At 35.7% G+C, this 16,683-nt stretch overlaps 1 protein-coding gene across 1 annotated transcript in view; it reads left to right on the plus strand.

The window, feature by feature from the left end:
- Nucleotides 1-16,683, plus strand: part of LOC149256251 (GPCR-type G protein COLD1-like) — a 181,103-nt gene that overhangs the window by 96,228 nt on the left and 68,192 nt on the right. The window contains exon 5 of the mRNA XM_089455283.1: nucleotides 1,018-1,096. Within this exon, the coding sequence (XP_089311409.1) occupies nucleotides 1,018-1,096 (79 nt within the window). The remainder of the gene's footprint in view (nucleotides 1-1,017; nucleotides 1,097-16,683) is intronic.

A 16,683-nucleotide genomic window follows, 5' to 3' on the forward strand; every position in this document is an offset into this window, starting at 1 on the left:
CCACTTCACATGGGGAGGAAATATGCTGGGCCACTCAATCTATATTGTGAGTTCACAAGATGGACCACTCCTAATAGTGCTTAGAAAGGCACAAATATGAAGGCTATGCAAAAACACATGATCGAAGATGAAAAAACCTTCTTTTGAGATTCCTTGTTTAAAACGAGATATGCTTTAAAATTATAAATACATTATAGCTAAGAGCATTTCCTCTTAAAAGTATGTATGGCTGGAAAATTTGGTAAATTAGGAAAATTATTGACAACCTTCCTATCATATAGGATATCAAGGCAATTTTGTTATCTGTTAATGATTTTCAATGGATCTAGTTGGGCCTGGGGGACATTTATAAATGGAAACCATATATATATAGATCGAAGATGAAAAAAACCTTCTTTTGAGATTCCTTGTTTAAAACGAAATATGCTTTAAAATTATAACTAAATTATAGCTAAGAGCATTTCCTCTTAAAAGTATTAATGGCTGGAAGATTTGGTAAATTAGGAAAATTATTGAAAACCTTCCTATCATATAGGATATCAAGGGAATTTTTATCTGTTAATGATTTTCAATGGATCTAGTTGGGCCTGGGGGACATTTATAAATAGAAACCGTATATATATATATATCTATATAAAATCAATTTAACTCTTGTAAATCTCAAAATATAATAATTAGAAGGAGCAAAATGCAAGAGGTCAGAAAATCTCTGAATACACTTTTTTATGCCTTTTTATTTACATATTAGTTTTGATAAGATGTTTAAATTACTGAAATGAATCATGACACTAAACGAACTTGGAGCTGATTTTTTCTCTGTTTGTGCATGGGAAATTTCATTTGCAATAAGAAGTATTTTCATGTTAAACATGCACCATCATGAAGTATTTTCACGTTAAACATGCACCATCATTTGTTTTGGGACTCATTTTACTTTAAGAGTAAATTGAGAGGCAAAGAAGCCAAAATTTTGGTATCCATTGTTTGTAATTTCTTGTTTCCTGCTTTGCTTTATAGAAGCTGGAGGCAAGATCCTTTTTCAAGCGACTTGTTGGAACTGTTGTACGTTCTGTTCAAGAGGACGAGCAAGAACAAGGTAGTGCACTTTAATATTTTGCAATGTGAAATATTGCAGACTTGTCTTCCTATTAATTTTATTTTGAAATAACTCAGGAGCCCATAGATTAACTATAACTAGAATATTACAAGAGAGAAGTACAATTGTCTGGTGATAGATTTCATATCAAGACTCTATATGCATAGAGATTGTAGATTATACTAGTGAACAAAATCATTTATATGAAAGCATGTTGCATGCTCCAACCGCTAGTAGATTTGCCAACATAAGTTACAAATTGGAAAAGAAAAGCTTTAAATCATAGCTTAGAAGCAAACAGTATCATGGTATAGCTATCTTCCTGCTGACTCATTTTTGCTTCTTTGGTTGAAGTATTGATATCTTTGCTATTTTTTTTTGCTTGAAATGTTGACCTTCTTGCAACTCAAATGTTACCTAAGAGGAAAATCACAACCCCAGAAAGGGAGCCAATGAGCAACTATCAAGCAATCCACCCACTGTCAACTTGGTGGCCTTGCCTCTTACTTTAAGGCTGAGGAAGACAGGTTCCAAACTGAAAGAGGGTTTTCCTAAGAGTCAAACTAAGCTAGGTTGTGTAGGAGAGAGGGGAGACTCTTCTTGCTTGGCCCGACAATAGATTCCATCAATGACACTATCCAATGTGAAAGAAGCAAAGCAAGTTTCAATTATGCATGAAGAACGAGTGAGTTACAAACAAGTGAAATATATGTTGAGTTAGGTAAATAGTGCTTAATTGAATTTATTCTTGGAACTGAGACAAGTCTCAATAACTCATTCGCAAGCTATACTCGCAAGAGTGAAATCCGTCCTATCATTAGGAGATCCAATGTGAAGATCTTGCAAGCAAGGAAAATAGCATAGAGAAAGGACATATGCCAAATATCAAGTACTTGGAGTAATGGAATGAAGGATACCAAATGCTTTTGTTTTAGCATTAGCAGAATTTAATGATACCAGTGATATCATGAGCACAATTATGCCATAAATGCTTTGTTCAAACAAGCATAGAGTTGAAGAGTACCTTTGGGCAATGAGACAGGTGAATGGGATTTCTCTTCATACGTTACCTGAGCAGATTGCAGATTACTGACAGCACCGCAATATTACAAAATAAAAGCCAATCATCATCATATAGTAGAGATATAATTGGTGGAAAATAGAAAATATTTGCATGCAAAGTGTCAGTGTTTAGGCAGTAGTCCTTCAGCATATTTTGAGTATAACCATAGTGCAATTTCAAATGCATGCTGAGTGATAGATCTGAAACACTTATGCCAAGAATCCATTTGGCATTTGTCAGAGTTTGTCCATGGAGCAATGAAAACAGTGATCAACACGTAGATGGAAAATATTAACACATTCTTGCAGATTCAAAGCAAAAGAATATGTTCCCATTGCAAAACCTCAATCTCTGTTATAGTAGTTAAATGCAGCCACCAGAAAGTTCAGAATAGGGCTTTCGAGCATGATTATTATCTCAGAGCTGAAGAACCATTACCATGGATTTAAGTCACTCAACCATCTACCATTCAAATTTTAGGTTTGGAAAGGAACCCAGTAAATACAATGTTACCAAGTGTGATGGTGCAGGATATAATGTGTCATATTAACCATTGAAAACCAAACACCATTCAGAGAAATTTCACCATAGATCATCAATGGAGACTGTTGCCGCCTTGCTTACACACCTAAGTTAATGTGGGAAAAATCCTCAACCCCACTAGGCGTGGCCTTGGTAGCAAAGCTCAGAGAAGAGTGTCAACTTTAGGTCTGTTCTATGCTAGAGCAATTTATTTAAATTTTCACAGTTAGCTCAATATCTTTTCCAGATTAGCAATCACATCAGCATTAAAGTAAACTGCAGATAGAACATAAACATAAATCGCAGAAGACAAGCCAAGACGATGACACAAGATGTGGCGCTAGTTAGGGACAAACGCCAATGCGGGGAAACCCTTGATCAATTCTTCTTTTATGTTCTTCAAGGTTCAGCAGAGAAAGAGAGAGAGTACATATACAACTGAAGTCAACACTTTGACTTATCTAGATCTGAGCATAGATCATCTCCTATAACGATGATACATGAGATCAGTTGAAGACATTCTGCTTCAACTGATTCTCCAAGGTGTCGGCTTCACCTATCGTAGTGTTGCAATTCATCCATTTGTTGCACCTTACCGTGTGGCACCTTGCTGTACCATCACAGTGCTGAGCTGCTCTCATCTGCTTTTCATCATCATGCTGCTCCTTATTATGCTGCATATGCTGCCCTTTACTATCATGCCCATCATGCTGCATCTTAAGACCCTTCAGCTCCATCCGGTTGATGACATCACCTACAGGTATGTCGAGATGCTACTCATAGACATACTGAGATCATCATTAGCCTTCTCTGATTTATTCATCCGAAGATATTTCCTTCAGGTCACAGGTATGCCGAGTATCACATATTTCATCATTGTGACTATTATGCCAAGACAGTCATATATATATGCAAGACTGAGATAATCACTTAACGTGATCTCCATTTAGCTGAGACAGTGTTAGTGGCTGTCGAGATAGCATGCTGTTGAGAGAGTACCCATATACATTTATATACATGTGCAGGTAGGTCCGAAGTGAGGGTTGCAAGGGTTTCCTCCAAAACCCTTATCATATATGCTTCAGCACCTTGACACCAAGAACCTGTACTCACCTGAGATCAGCGTCATTCTTCCTGCAGTGCGGATCTGCTCTTGACTGCGGCTACCTCGGCTTCATATACCTGGGCTCTCTGTGGCTAGATGTCTTCCTTACTGCGGCTCTTCTTCATGCTTGACATCACAGCAGCTACCCTTTATGATACCCTTTATGACAGCGGCTTCTTATAACTGCGGCTACCATGTGGACAGCGGCTTCTAATATCACTGCGGCTACCATGTGGACAATGGTGACCCAATACATAGATTACGCTGCTCTCTGCCCTGTGTATTAGGGCATCAGTTGACTGAATAAATGTCACCATGAACAGCGTATAAATGAACGTCACCATGAACAGCATAGTGTCTCCATGATCTGTGCATAAGCGTTTCTATGAACTGCGTATTAGTGTCTCAATGACCAGTGTATTATGCCTCTCCTTAGCAACGGATTAGAGCATCACTTTTACTGTGTATAGATGTCTTCATGACTGCGTTGGTTTAGGGCATCATCTACAGCTAGGGCTCCTTCTAGGCCAGCGTATTCTTTAGTTCTCTCCTGCTCCAAAAACCCAGACGTGGAGAGGAGATCACCTCAAGAATACATGTCTAAAATGACTTCAAGTCCTCACCAATTTATACTAAAACTTGGATGATGAAGACACGTCTATTGGGCTTCTGAGCCTACTCAAGTCGCTGGCCGACTTGACAATTTGATTTATAACATAAATAAATTCATAAATTCATAACTTCATAAATACTTATTGGAATCGGATGATCGTTAGATCAATCTTACACCTCTCAATGAGAGGGATCCAATAAAAATATCAGCTGCCATAAATAAGATGACCCACATGGAGTTTGGCCCTAGTTACCAATTTTAACAAAGGGGCTATCACCTAATCCGAACTCTCTCCGTCTAGGCTCTCTCCTAGCGAAAGCCAAGGGGGGTGGACCCTAAGGAAGGTTCTTAAGAAGACTTGTTAAACTCAGTGTTGCGAACATCTCGATAACATCCCAATTTTATCTCGAAATCACGATTTTTTGGCCTAGTCGATGTTTGCTGATTTTTATCGATATTTTGATGGTATCATGATTTTGCCGATGTTTTGCCGATTTTTACCGGTATTTCCCAATTTTTATGATTTTTTGGTTTTCCGAACCCTTGCCGATTTTATCCTGATGCCGATGTTCGCAACATTGTTTAAACTAACAAGTCCTAGGAGATAGTTAGTAGATCACTTAGAGCATCAACCGTTCAATAACTTGAAATAATAAAACTTAGTAAGTACAAATGATCATGGGCATGTGATCAACATTAAAATGTGAATAGTTCGATATGACTCAACAATTTATCCTGCAAGGAAAATGTAAGTAGACTAGTGCAAAATAAAATCTTGCAAGAAATGAAATATATGCTCAAATGAATAAAGGTACTTGCTATATTGGAAATATCTTCAAGATACAACAAGATCAAATGGAATGAAACACTGCAAGATAAGTATTAGAACAACCAATAGCAAAACTATGATATGATGGCACATCCTTGAAAGGAAAGCACTTGACTAGAATTGAAATCTTGCAAATAAATGTTACTTGTACTTGACAAAAGGAAATATGTTCACATATAACAATGATATGTAACTTTAAACTTGATCCAAATGAGCATAAACAAAGTTCAAGAGTGAATCTAAAGTACTTAAAATGAAAAGTATGTAAGTGCTTTCAAAACCTATTGCATGTATCTGATAAAGAGCTTAAATAGTGAGATGTTCAATGAGATGCCAAAATTCAAATGCATGCAAGAAGAACCATTCATGATTGTAAGGTGTTTGTGTGCTATAGTGCTCTTGGTTGATTTTAGTTAAGTGCCTATCTAAGGTGTTACTTCCTCTCAACTCCTTCAACTTGGTAAGGACTAGAGGTGGTTACAAGAAGGCTAGGATGAGGAAGAACAAGGCTTCATTAACGATACCCCCCTAGTTCTTCAAGACAACCCACATGCCTTCGTTCCTACAAGGGTACTTGGCCACACAAGAGAATTGCGAGGTCATGTGTTTGTACCATTCATCCAAACTCAAAATTTGGGAAATTGAATGACAGTTAAGGGAGTTCTTACTAAAAGATCTATCAACCAATCTTATGCTTGGAGGTTAATTTTAGAAGTGCAATGGAGATGCAAATGATTAGATGTGTCTTGCAAGTAGAGATAGTGTTCCCAAATGTGAAATGCTTCAAAATAGTTCAAGTAAATATGTTCATTCACAATTAAGGCAATAAAATACTTGCATAAACAATGGAAATGAAACTCAAATGATGTCAAGAGATAGATGAAAATTAGATGATAAAATCACCAAATTTACATGAATATGGAACAATATTAGCATGTGAAAATGACCTTGCATGAAAACTATGAAACAATCATATGAGAGGACATATATATCAACAACTAAATAAATTATATCAGCTGCAAGAAATCAGATCTAAAATGCTCAAACGAACAATGTAAAGTGAGAAATATAATCACTAAACTAGCCCAAGTAAGAGTGTGAACTGCTAGAGCTATGGCATGAGCATGTGAAACAACAAAGAAATGGCAATGCGAGAGTCTAAAGTTTAACTAATTAGGTCTACTTGAAAGAAAAGAAACAAATTGCAAACCACAAAACATGCAAAGAATTCCTCTCTCAAAGGAGAGGAAGAGTGGGATGCCAAGGGGATGATCCCCAAGCTGCCTCCAAGAATTATTTACTTTTTATTAAATAAGAAGCCCTCTAATGGAGAATGATGACTTTAATCTTGAGAAAAGTTTACAAGTAGCTCCAAAAAGCAAATACTTTTCCTCAAGAAAGCTTAATGCAACAAGAAAAGAAGTTACAATGCTTATTATGAAAATATTACAATGATGAGTCTTCAATGGGAGGACTCACTTTTCTCAAAGAAATGTTATTTTGGTGCTTTGATTTCTTGGTCTTCAAGAGTAAATCTCACACAAGAGGTGAAGAGAGAAGAATGTTTAGGAAGGAGGAACTTGATAGATCAGGGGAATCTAGTGAAATCTCTTTGGTCTTCCAATTTCCACCTACAAAACAATTTCAAGTGATATTTTCAGACAAGCCTTCAATCCTCCATAAGATCTGCGCAAGTCATGAGGGAGAACAAGAAATAAGATCACAAATACTTCACAAATAATGTACACTATATAACACTTGCATTCAACAAGAGGAGGAAGAAACTTCCTCCCTTGAGCAAGTAAGGAAGGGCTAAGCCTTTCCTACAAGCTCTAAAAGCTAGATATACAAGTAAAGCGCATAAAGTTTATCAAAGTAAAATTTAAATTTGGTGATTTTTAAAGAACCAAGGTAAGGAGACTCTCTTCTCAATCGTTGGATGAGCCCTTTGAAAGTTGCTTGGTATGGGTCCTTCCACCTTTGCTTCTTGAGAGTGGGTTTGTCCAACCAAAGACTTACCCCACGCTCAAACTTGTTCAAACAATGTTAGATTTCTACAAACTTGTGCATTCACATGGGATTTAAATGCAAAATGAAGAAGGGGACTAGGGGTTCAACCAAACACCCTCTAGCGCTCCTAAATTTAGAGTGGTCCTTAAATACAAGAATTTGTGCAAGAAAACTTACATAAATTAATCCAATGAAAGGCAAGTGAAGCTAATCAAGATTTAAAACCAATGCAGAAGCTGTTGAAATATGTATCTAGGTTCGGTCTTCATAATGACATATGTAATCATGATTTTATGTATTCAATGTAAAGGGAAAAATAAATTTATTATTATTTTTCTTGAGGCATGGGTTTCATGCTCAAGGAAAATTTATTTTTAGGTCAAGCACCCATTGAGTGCTTCTAGGTTTGTCATAAGGTCATTTGAGTCATTGTCATGTATTGAAGACCCATTTGGGCATGTTACATATTGTAAAAAGAATTAAATAGTCATAGTTGAGTCAAAAGACCCTCCAAGACCTTGTCAAATGTGCAAGCATCCATTGAGTGCTTCTAGGTTTGTCATAAGGTCAATTGAGTCATTGTCATGTATTGAAGACCCATTTGGGCATGTTACATATTGTAAAAGGAATTTATTTGAGTCATAGTTGAGTCAAAAGACCCTCCAAGACCTTGTCAACTGTGCAAGCTACAAGTCGACCTTCTCAAACGACAAGTCGGCCTATTTGATGTGACAAGAAGCTTATATATACAAGGCTAGTCGACCAACATAGAGGGCATCCAAGAAAGAAAAAAGAGTTTGATTTGAAGCAAAAAGGACACTTGAAGATCCAACGAAGAAGGCAAAATATAGGACGAAGAAAGGAGCAGATTTCTTGAGGACTATTTTCGATAAATCTCTCACACGTGCAGACCGAAATTGGGGCATCATTTCACCTATAGCAAGACCGAGTTGCAGTCAAGTTAAGAAGTCACGTGAAGGGTCAAAGAAGCATTGATATTCAAGCCGATTTGTTGAAGAGAGATGTGCTGCCCAAGAGAAGAATAGAAGCAATCTTCACCATATTTCTGTCACACGTGCAAGCTAGGGTTACTGCAGCAAGGGCTGAAAATCACAGTCAAAAGTGCAGGTTTGAAATTGAGGTCAAAGAGAAAGCAAGCAGTTGTTGGAAGGCTTGTTTGACTATAAGTGACTTTGTGAAATAGGAATTCATCATGAGTAGTTTGACTTGGTCTTGGGGGGGGTCTTGGTCAAGGGTCATAGGTCTTGGAATTCGTCAATTGAAGTTCTATAAGAAGAGAAGAATTCTTGTGGGTTTTCCTCTCAATTAGAGAGGTTTTGGTCTTGACTGATCGCCTACATCTTGTGTCCTCTTGTCTTATTGTTCTTTATGGTTTGGTAGCTGTTTGATGAAAATAACACTAAATATAATCAAGTGAAAGAAGAAGCTAATTAAGTTAAGTAAAATACATCACAAGAAGTTATCAAAGTAAGAGAAATCACTTATCTTACTGCCCTTAGATTTCTCAACATGGTATCAGAGCTAAGGTGACTACATCAAGGAACGACAACTTGAAGAACGACCATTAAAAGGAGTATCAAGAAAGGTCAAGGTATCAAAAAGGACATCGAACCATCAAGAAGGGATACTTAAGGGCCAAATTAATCTAAGGATCATAAAGAAGAACTCAAAATCCTAGCTCATCCGAAGAAAGGTTCTACGCTTGAAGCATTCTTAAGAAGCTCACACAAAGAAGATCTCAAAGACCCTACCTCCAGTCAAAGAGGGACAATACATTGATGCATCTCGAAGTCTCTACATCCAAGGGAAGCAAGAAAAGGTGTTATCATAATCATCAAAGAATCAAGGTGATCTCCCTCTCTTTGAAGGATCACTTTTGAAGGAAGACATCTTCAAGAAGATATCTTCTATCATCCACATTATCAAGAAAGGAATCATGTTGAAGATATCACCATCATGAAGCATCTTCACTTGACAAGTATCTCTATATTTTCTTGAATCTGCTATCAAAATGACTTCATTTTGTAAGGAAAGCCTTCGCTCATTAAGGGCTTTGGCCATTAAACAAAAAAGAAAAGAAAAAAAAGAAGATAGTCAAAGAAAAAAAGAGAAATGAACAAAAAGTACATATAAAGATTAAAAAGAAAAAAAAAAGAGTATAAATAAAAGATATATAAAGAGAAGTATTATATTATAAAGGGGTATTTTAAAAAAAAGTTCAAGTCATAAAATTATTGAAAATATATATAAGTACAAAGCGGGTATTATTATAGAAGGTTACTTAAAAGATCCATATATTAAAGTTTATAAAGGGTTAAATCTAGAACTATAAAGAGACATAAGGATAACGAGTTATAGCAAAGGAAGAGTACTTTTTGAAAGCATTATAATAAATATAAGGTGCAGTTTATTTAAATAGTGGAGCTATATTAACTATTTTTAAAGTGGGAAAAAATATATAATTGAGGAAAATAAAAGTTAAAGGAATTTATAAAGGTGTTCAAGTTTATCAAATAAAAGGGCACCTGCCTAGGGTATCTAAGCAAGCCCTCATTTTCATTTGTAATCATTTCATATCTTACATCAATTCAATATACAATATTCAATATACAATGACATGTCTTACAATGGACATTTACGTCTTTGAAGTATTTTAAAGATTTCTGCTGCATATACGACATTTGGTCATTACATTGGTATTAGCGCTGTTCGATCCTTTGGACACTCAACCACTGAAGAGAACTAGCTTGATCCGGCCTTTGGCCATTAATCCTTCGTCAACCTTGTTGTTGTCACAATTGAAGCGTTTTGCTACACAAAGTTGGAGTTTCTCTGTTTCGTCATTCAGGGCTTTGGCCATTAACCAAAAGAAAAAGAAAAAAAAGAAGATAGTCAAAGAAAAAAAAAAGAAGAGAAAAGAACGAAAAGTACATATAAAAATTAAAAAAAGATCTAAAGAAAAAAATCATATAAAAAATATACTATTAAAAAAATTAATAGTCCGATGTAAATTTGGAAGGAGAACATTCATATATAAAAAAAGGTTCTACATTATTGATAAAAAATGCATGATAAAGTTAAAAGGAAATATTTCCAAATATCTTTAAAACTATATGCAAGAGAAGGAAGAGTAGATAAGATTATCTTGATTCTTCATTAAGTGGTTTACAAGCTCGTGGTTTTAGAAACCCACGATGTTTTCAAGGTAAAAGAAAAACAAAATCTCTTTATGTGAATGGTAAGTTTTACTTTTTACGTGGAGAAAATTAACCGAGTCAAAGGCACTTAAATGGACATATATTTTATATTATACCCCAAAGAGGTGAATAGCCATGTTTCACTAGGGTTGCAACTTTTCAAAAAGGAAAAAAAAGACTATAAATATATATAGGAAAAAAAAGTTTGTAGGAAATTTACAAAAAAAGGAGAGTTTAAAATTTTTTTGTTGAGAATATATATATATATATATATATATATATATATCAAAATATAAAATGAAATAGAAAAAATAAAATAAAAAATAAAATTAAATTAAATTATCGAGTAAGGTTATCAAGTAAAAAAATGGAGTCTAATTCAGAAACAAAGAAACAAAGGCTTTCCTATAATGGTCTTTCAATTGTAGATTGTAGATCACTTATATTAAAAGCAAATACCCAAGGGAAGGAGATTAATATCACTATCAACACAAGTGTCGAGGAAAATTACGTCAATGTTAATTTGGCAAATCAACTATTAATTCCAAAGTCAAGCATAGGAGAAAGAAAAAATATTTTTGGCGGAAAAGAATATGAAATTAATGATTTACAAGTGACAATTGATCATTATGAGTACATATTTCAATTTTGTGTCGTAACTATGCTTGACAAAGAGGTTGACATAATTCTCAGTCGACCTTGGTTCAAAGAATTAGGTACATTCATTCTAACCACGTACAACAAATTCTTGATGTTTCCTTACAAGAAGAAGATGGTCACGTTCCAAGACATGACAACGAAATCAAAACTGATAATGCCTTCAGCAAAAGATCTTAAGGATATTTCGAAACTAATGTTTCAAGAGAATCCAGAAACAGTATCAAAGAAGCAGAAAAAGTTTGAAGAATTCATATCCAACAAAAATAAGGAAAATTCATATTTGAAAGAGCATACAAAAGCTATTTACACAAGTAAGAAAATGTAAAGCTAGGAAACACTAGTTAGAGCAAGAAAAGGAAATTTCTGAAAAGAAACAATACGAAAGTCTATTAGGAAAAGAAGATGAAAGTTTATGTTTAAAGAACCTTAACCAAAGGTTATTAGAACAAATCAAGTGGTTAAAAGATGAGAAGCTTGAATACCAAATAAAGTTGACTCAAAAAATGAGAAAATTTTACGTCTCAAAAACCATAATTGAAGTATACTCACTCAAATTAAGAAACTTAAGGATGATAGGAAATCATTGGAAAACAAGTTAAAAGAACTTATCACAAAAGAAGTGTCGAAGTCATTAGTCCAAGTTGAAGATAAATGAATAAATATCGATCCAGTTGATATCACAAGTAAAGAAGAAGAGAAATCTAGAGAAGTTAAAACATATTCAGAAGTTGCAGTTCAAACAATAGACATTCCAAATGAAGATTCAGTAGCCAACTCAACAACAACAACACCTGAAGGAAATCAAGAAGCTGCCAAAATGATAAAGGAAAGTCCAACCAGAAGAACTATTTATTGACATCTGAATCACAAGAGCAAACTTTCCAATCAATCTACGTACCAGTATCACTCAGAACATAAACGACAAATTATGTCCCCAAGAATACTAAAGTTTGCAGAATCCAGTCCTACAATAACTATTCAACACAAATTTTTAGGGATCAGAAGATTAATCTAGGATGGTCTTATCTGTTCTCAGTATGGAAATTTTGTCTATCACTCAGAGCATCATATCATCTTGTATCAATGAAGATGAAAGTTCAGAGATGAGAAGATATTCTTAGTAAGCTTTGAGGACAAAGCTTCTTGAAGAGAGAGGCAATGTTATGAATATAATTCATATAAAAATAATATATAAATATAATAATAATAAATAATAATTAATTAACTAATGGTTAGTTAGTTAGTAATAAAGATACATGTCATAGAAACATGACCATTCATGAAAGGGCACCTGCTTAGGGTATATAAGCAAGCCATCATTCTCATTTGTAATCATCTCCTATCTTACTGTCATCAATTCAATATACAATATTCAATATACAGTTACATGTCTTACAATGGACATTTACGTCTTTGAATTATTTTAAAGATTTCTGCTGCGTATATGACTTTTGGTCGTTACATTGGGTCAACAAACTATCTTGCATGGAAAAAGACGACAAATTTGATCCTCATAGAAAATGAAGTCATTGGTTATGTTAAGGGTTCTATTGTCGAACCGCTAAAAGAAGAAGCTCAAGCTCTAGCCAAATACATGAAGGGGGAAATAAGGGCTCAAAGGTTCCTTATAGAATCCATCAAGGATCCCCTCATACTATATGTTGCAAAGTTGGAGACTTCAAAAGAAATCTATGAGAAGTTAATAGAATTGTTCTTTGTAAGCATCATTGGAGAAGTCATTTCTTTAAGGATCGAGCTATACAAAATGAAGATATCAAAGGAAGAAGGAATAACCTCATACTTCGCGAGGGTATTAGAAACATGAGACCACCTACAAGAGTTGGGAGAAATGATGTCCAATAAAGAGATTGTTGAGAAATCTAGGGCATCAAGATAGGTGATTTCTCTATTAATGATAACTGCTTGTGAATGCTTTTTACTTCAATATATTAGGATCTTTTCTTTAGTTATATTATTATAGTGTTATTCTTCATCAAACAATTACTAAAGCATAAACAATAAAGAGACAAGAGACACAGAATGTAGGCTATCAGCCAGGGCCAAAACCTCTCCCACTTGAGAGGAAAACCCAAACAAATTCTTCTTCTTATAGAGACTTCAATTGACGAATACCAAGACCAAGACCCTTGACCTATTTGACCTCTCCAAGACCAAGTCACAAAGCTTCCTTTTCTTCCTTGAGTCAACGATAGTCAAACTCCTTGTTTCTTCCTTCTTCTCGGCTACCTTGCAGTGTTTTGGCTCCTAGAACAGACCTGCAACTTTCGGCCCTAATTCAGAAACCCTAGTTGCAGCACTTGGAAAGTGTCACCTTCTAGATAATGCCCTTGACACCTTCGCTTAGGATATAAGCTTCTTCTTGCTTGACTCAGCTTCTCTTTTGACTTGTCCTTCTCCCAATTCGGGATATAAGCTCCTTCTTGCTTGACTCAGATTCTCTTTTGACTTGTCCTTCTCCCAATTCGGCTACCTAGATGACTGAAATGCCTCGACCCTTTTTCTGTAGTAGACAGTCCTGCAATCTCGCATGTGTGGAGTGATATCAACCCTAAAAACAGACCCAAACAACTTCGCTCTTCCTTCCTTCTTCTTGTTGGCTATGAGACTCCTTTCTTAGTGATTCTTGCACTTCCTATTGCAGACTTCTTCTTGACTGAAATTTTGTCTCTGAAATGAGGTCGAGCTGCCCTATTTATAGTGGTTTGCCCATCAAATAAGCCGACCTGAACTGTGGGTGAGTCGACATGTCTTTTGGTGTAGATCCATTACTCCATCTTGAAGCTGACTTGAAGGAGATGCTTTAGCTTGGTCTTGGAGGGCCTTTTTATTCTTTTAATGACTCATACAAATATGTAACATGCCCAAGAAGGGTCCTTCATACATGACATTGACTCAATTTGACTTTATGACCAATCCTAAGGGCTCACAATGGGAGCCTTAACTAAAAATAAAATTCCTTGCTCATGAAACCCATGAGACAAGCATTACAATAATAATTTTATTTTTCTTCATTGCATCAATTGCATAAAATCACAATTACACATGTCATTATGAAGACCGTACCTAGTTACACTTTTAAATAGAGATGACAACAATTGTGTTCAATGCACTACCTGATGAATGGGGCAACTTTGTATCACGTATCTATGGAAAGAAGGAAGCAACCCCATTCATTGAACTCTGGTCATTATGTAAGATTGAAGAAACCAGGTTAAAAGCACAGATCGATGTGGGACCAACTGAACAAGTTCAAGCATTTGCTGCCATGGCTGAAAGAAAAGGAAAGTTTGGAAAATTTGGTCCTGAGAAAAAGAAGAAGGAGAATATGTCAAAGATCCAATGCTATGATTTTATGGAATATGGGCATTTCAAGAGAGATTGTCTGAAATTCAAGAAGGACAACAAGAGGAAAGAAAGGAATGAAGCTCATATCACCGAAGAAGTGGAAAAACCTAATAAGAAGAAACCCAAAGGGATAGATCTTCACTATTAGGGTTTCTCCAATGCATAGCTAGGAGAAGTAGGAGGTGAAAAGACCTCCACCATGACAATCAAGATGAGAAGCATTATGATGAGATGCATCTTAGTAGAAGATGGCATCATACTCGAAGCATACTATGGGAACAAGAGCTCATGACATCATTAGAAAAGCTTGAAAGAATAAGTTGAAGTAGAAGTCTACATGGATGTAGCAGTGATCATATAAAGGAAGTAGCTCTTGATAATCTCATATTTGGTTAGAATAAAGTCATCTAGCATGATGAAAAGAAAGATTTCATCATACATCATCACCATTTGGAAGGAGCATTTGCAGGATGAGGATAATCAAGATCCTTCGTTGGAATCTTCATTAGAAGGTTCACCTCTACTTGAAAGAAGCAAGTGTCTCGCTGATCATTCCACCCTGTGTGTGATACATTGTTTAGAAGTATGATGGTATGATGACGAAGGAGTGCATCAGGTTTAGATGATTCAAGTAATCTCTATCAAGGATGCTGCCGAAGGAAGTCTAGATGACCAAAAGGAGAAAAGAAGTATGTATATATTTAATAGATTAAGTCATGTCATCATATAGTTTTAAATAGCATGGGTAAATGCTCCAACTCATGAGCATGATCAAAGAAAAGGGATCTCTTTCTTTGGAAAGATGCATGAAGGCATGTTTCACATATTGACAAGATGAAATCAACATAATATGTTCTCATATGTAATATGAGGTAGTTGATAAAGATGAAGGAAATTTGGATGGAAGTTCCTGGGAAGCAATATGTGAAGAGAAGAAAGAAGAGATCATGAAATATGCAACTATAGTCACGAAAGAAAAAATAAGAAATCAACATCTGATGACTAGAAGAATTGGCTGTGACATCTCCATAAAGAAGGTATGAAGACCATGATAAGGTCTGTAAAGAAAGGAGACCCTTGACATATGAAGTCTTGGAGATGTGTTTATGAATGTGCAGGATGTTGATGTTGCAAGCAAGCAAGATGTCATGATGAAAGGCCATCACAAAAGGTAACTTTGATTTGATGTTCATTTTTTATTTTTGAACAACATCTGGATGGGTTGATACAAGGATACCGAAAAGAGGGTTGTAGATGTCACCTACAACTAGCACTCATGTGGTTGGATGGAAAATCCTAAAGGAAACATGACTTGGAAGAGGTAGCAGTATGAAGAAAAGCTAGATGTGGACTAGAAGATCACTTTTCGATGAAGAGAAGGATGACATGAATGATATGGTTCGTGAAGGAAAGTGATGGATGGCCGATGCCCTATGCGTCTGATGAAGGCTCCATAATGAAAAAGGATGAACTTCATGACATCGAAAGAAGGAGCCCCACAAGCAACTGATAGTACTGTGATCTCCACGAAGAGTAGAAAGCTGTTGGAAGCAAGCCCCTAGTTAAGAGGGAGCTTGAACAAGTCATTGGATAAGAGGGAGCTTAGATACATTTCTTTTACGAGAATGGTATATCTTCCCTAGTTGAGATGGAGAGATAGACACATCATTCTTGTCTTCATATTATGAAGAAAGAATGGAGGATTGGGTAAGCATCTGGCATCTGATACTCTTTGAGGATGTGGTAGGGCATCCAAGATAAGAGTAATTGAAGAGCACCGATATTCTTTGAGGATTGAGAATGCAAGATAAGAAGTCTTAGAAGGACATACCCTGTGAGCACCGGGTGCGGTATGTGCCTTGAGAGACAATGATGACGGTGTCTGTCAGTGATTAGTCTAGCCAACATTGTGCTCTGATCTTGTGGATAGATAGAGTTGTTAGTCAAGGCATTGCTATGTGGCAATGTTGGTTGGTATAATGCAAATAGATGGCTTACCAATCCGTCTCTTCTTATGAGAATTCTTCAAATTGAGAATGTTCAAGTACCTTGTATGGATGAAGAATACCTCCCTAATTAAGAGGGATTGTTGAAATATGTAACTAGGTTCGGTCTTCATAATGACATATGTAATCATGATTTTATGTATTTAATGTAAAGAGAAAAATAAATTTATTATTATTGTTCTTGAGGCATGGGTT

This window comes from Pinus tabuliformis, chromosome 7 (assembly GCF_031772625.1).
Source record: "Pinus tabuliformis cultivar Carrire ecotype Pingquan chromosome 7, CPIR1, whole genome shotgun sequence".
Taxonomy (NCBI): Eukaryota; Viridiplantae; Streptophyta; class Pinopsida; order Pinales; family Pinaceae; genus Pinus; species Pinus tabuliformis.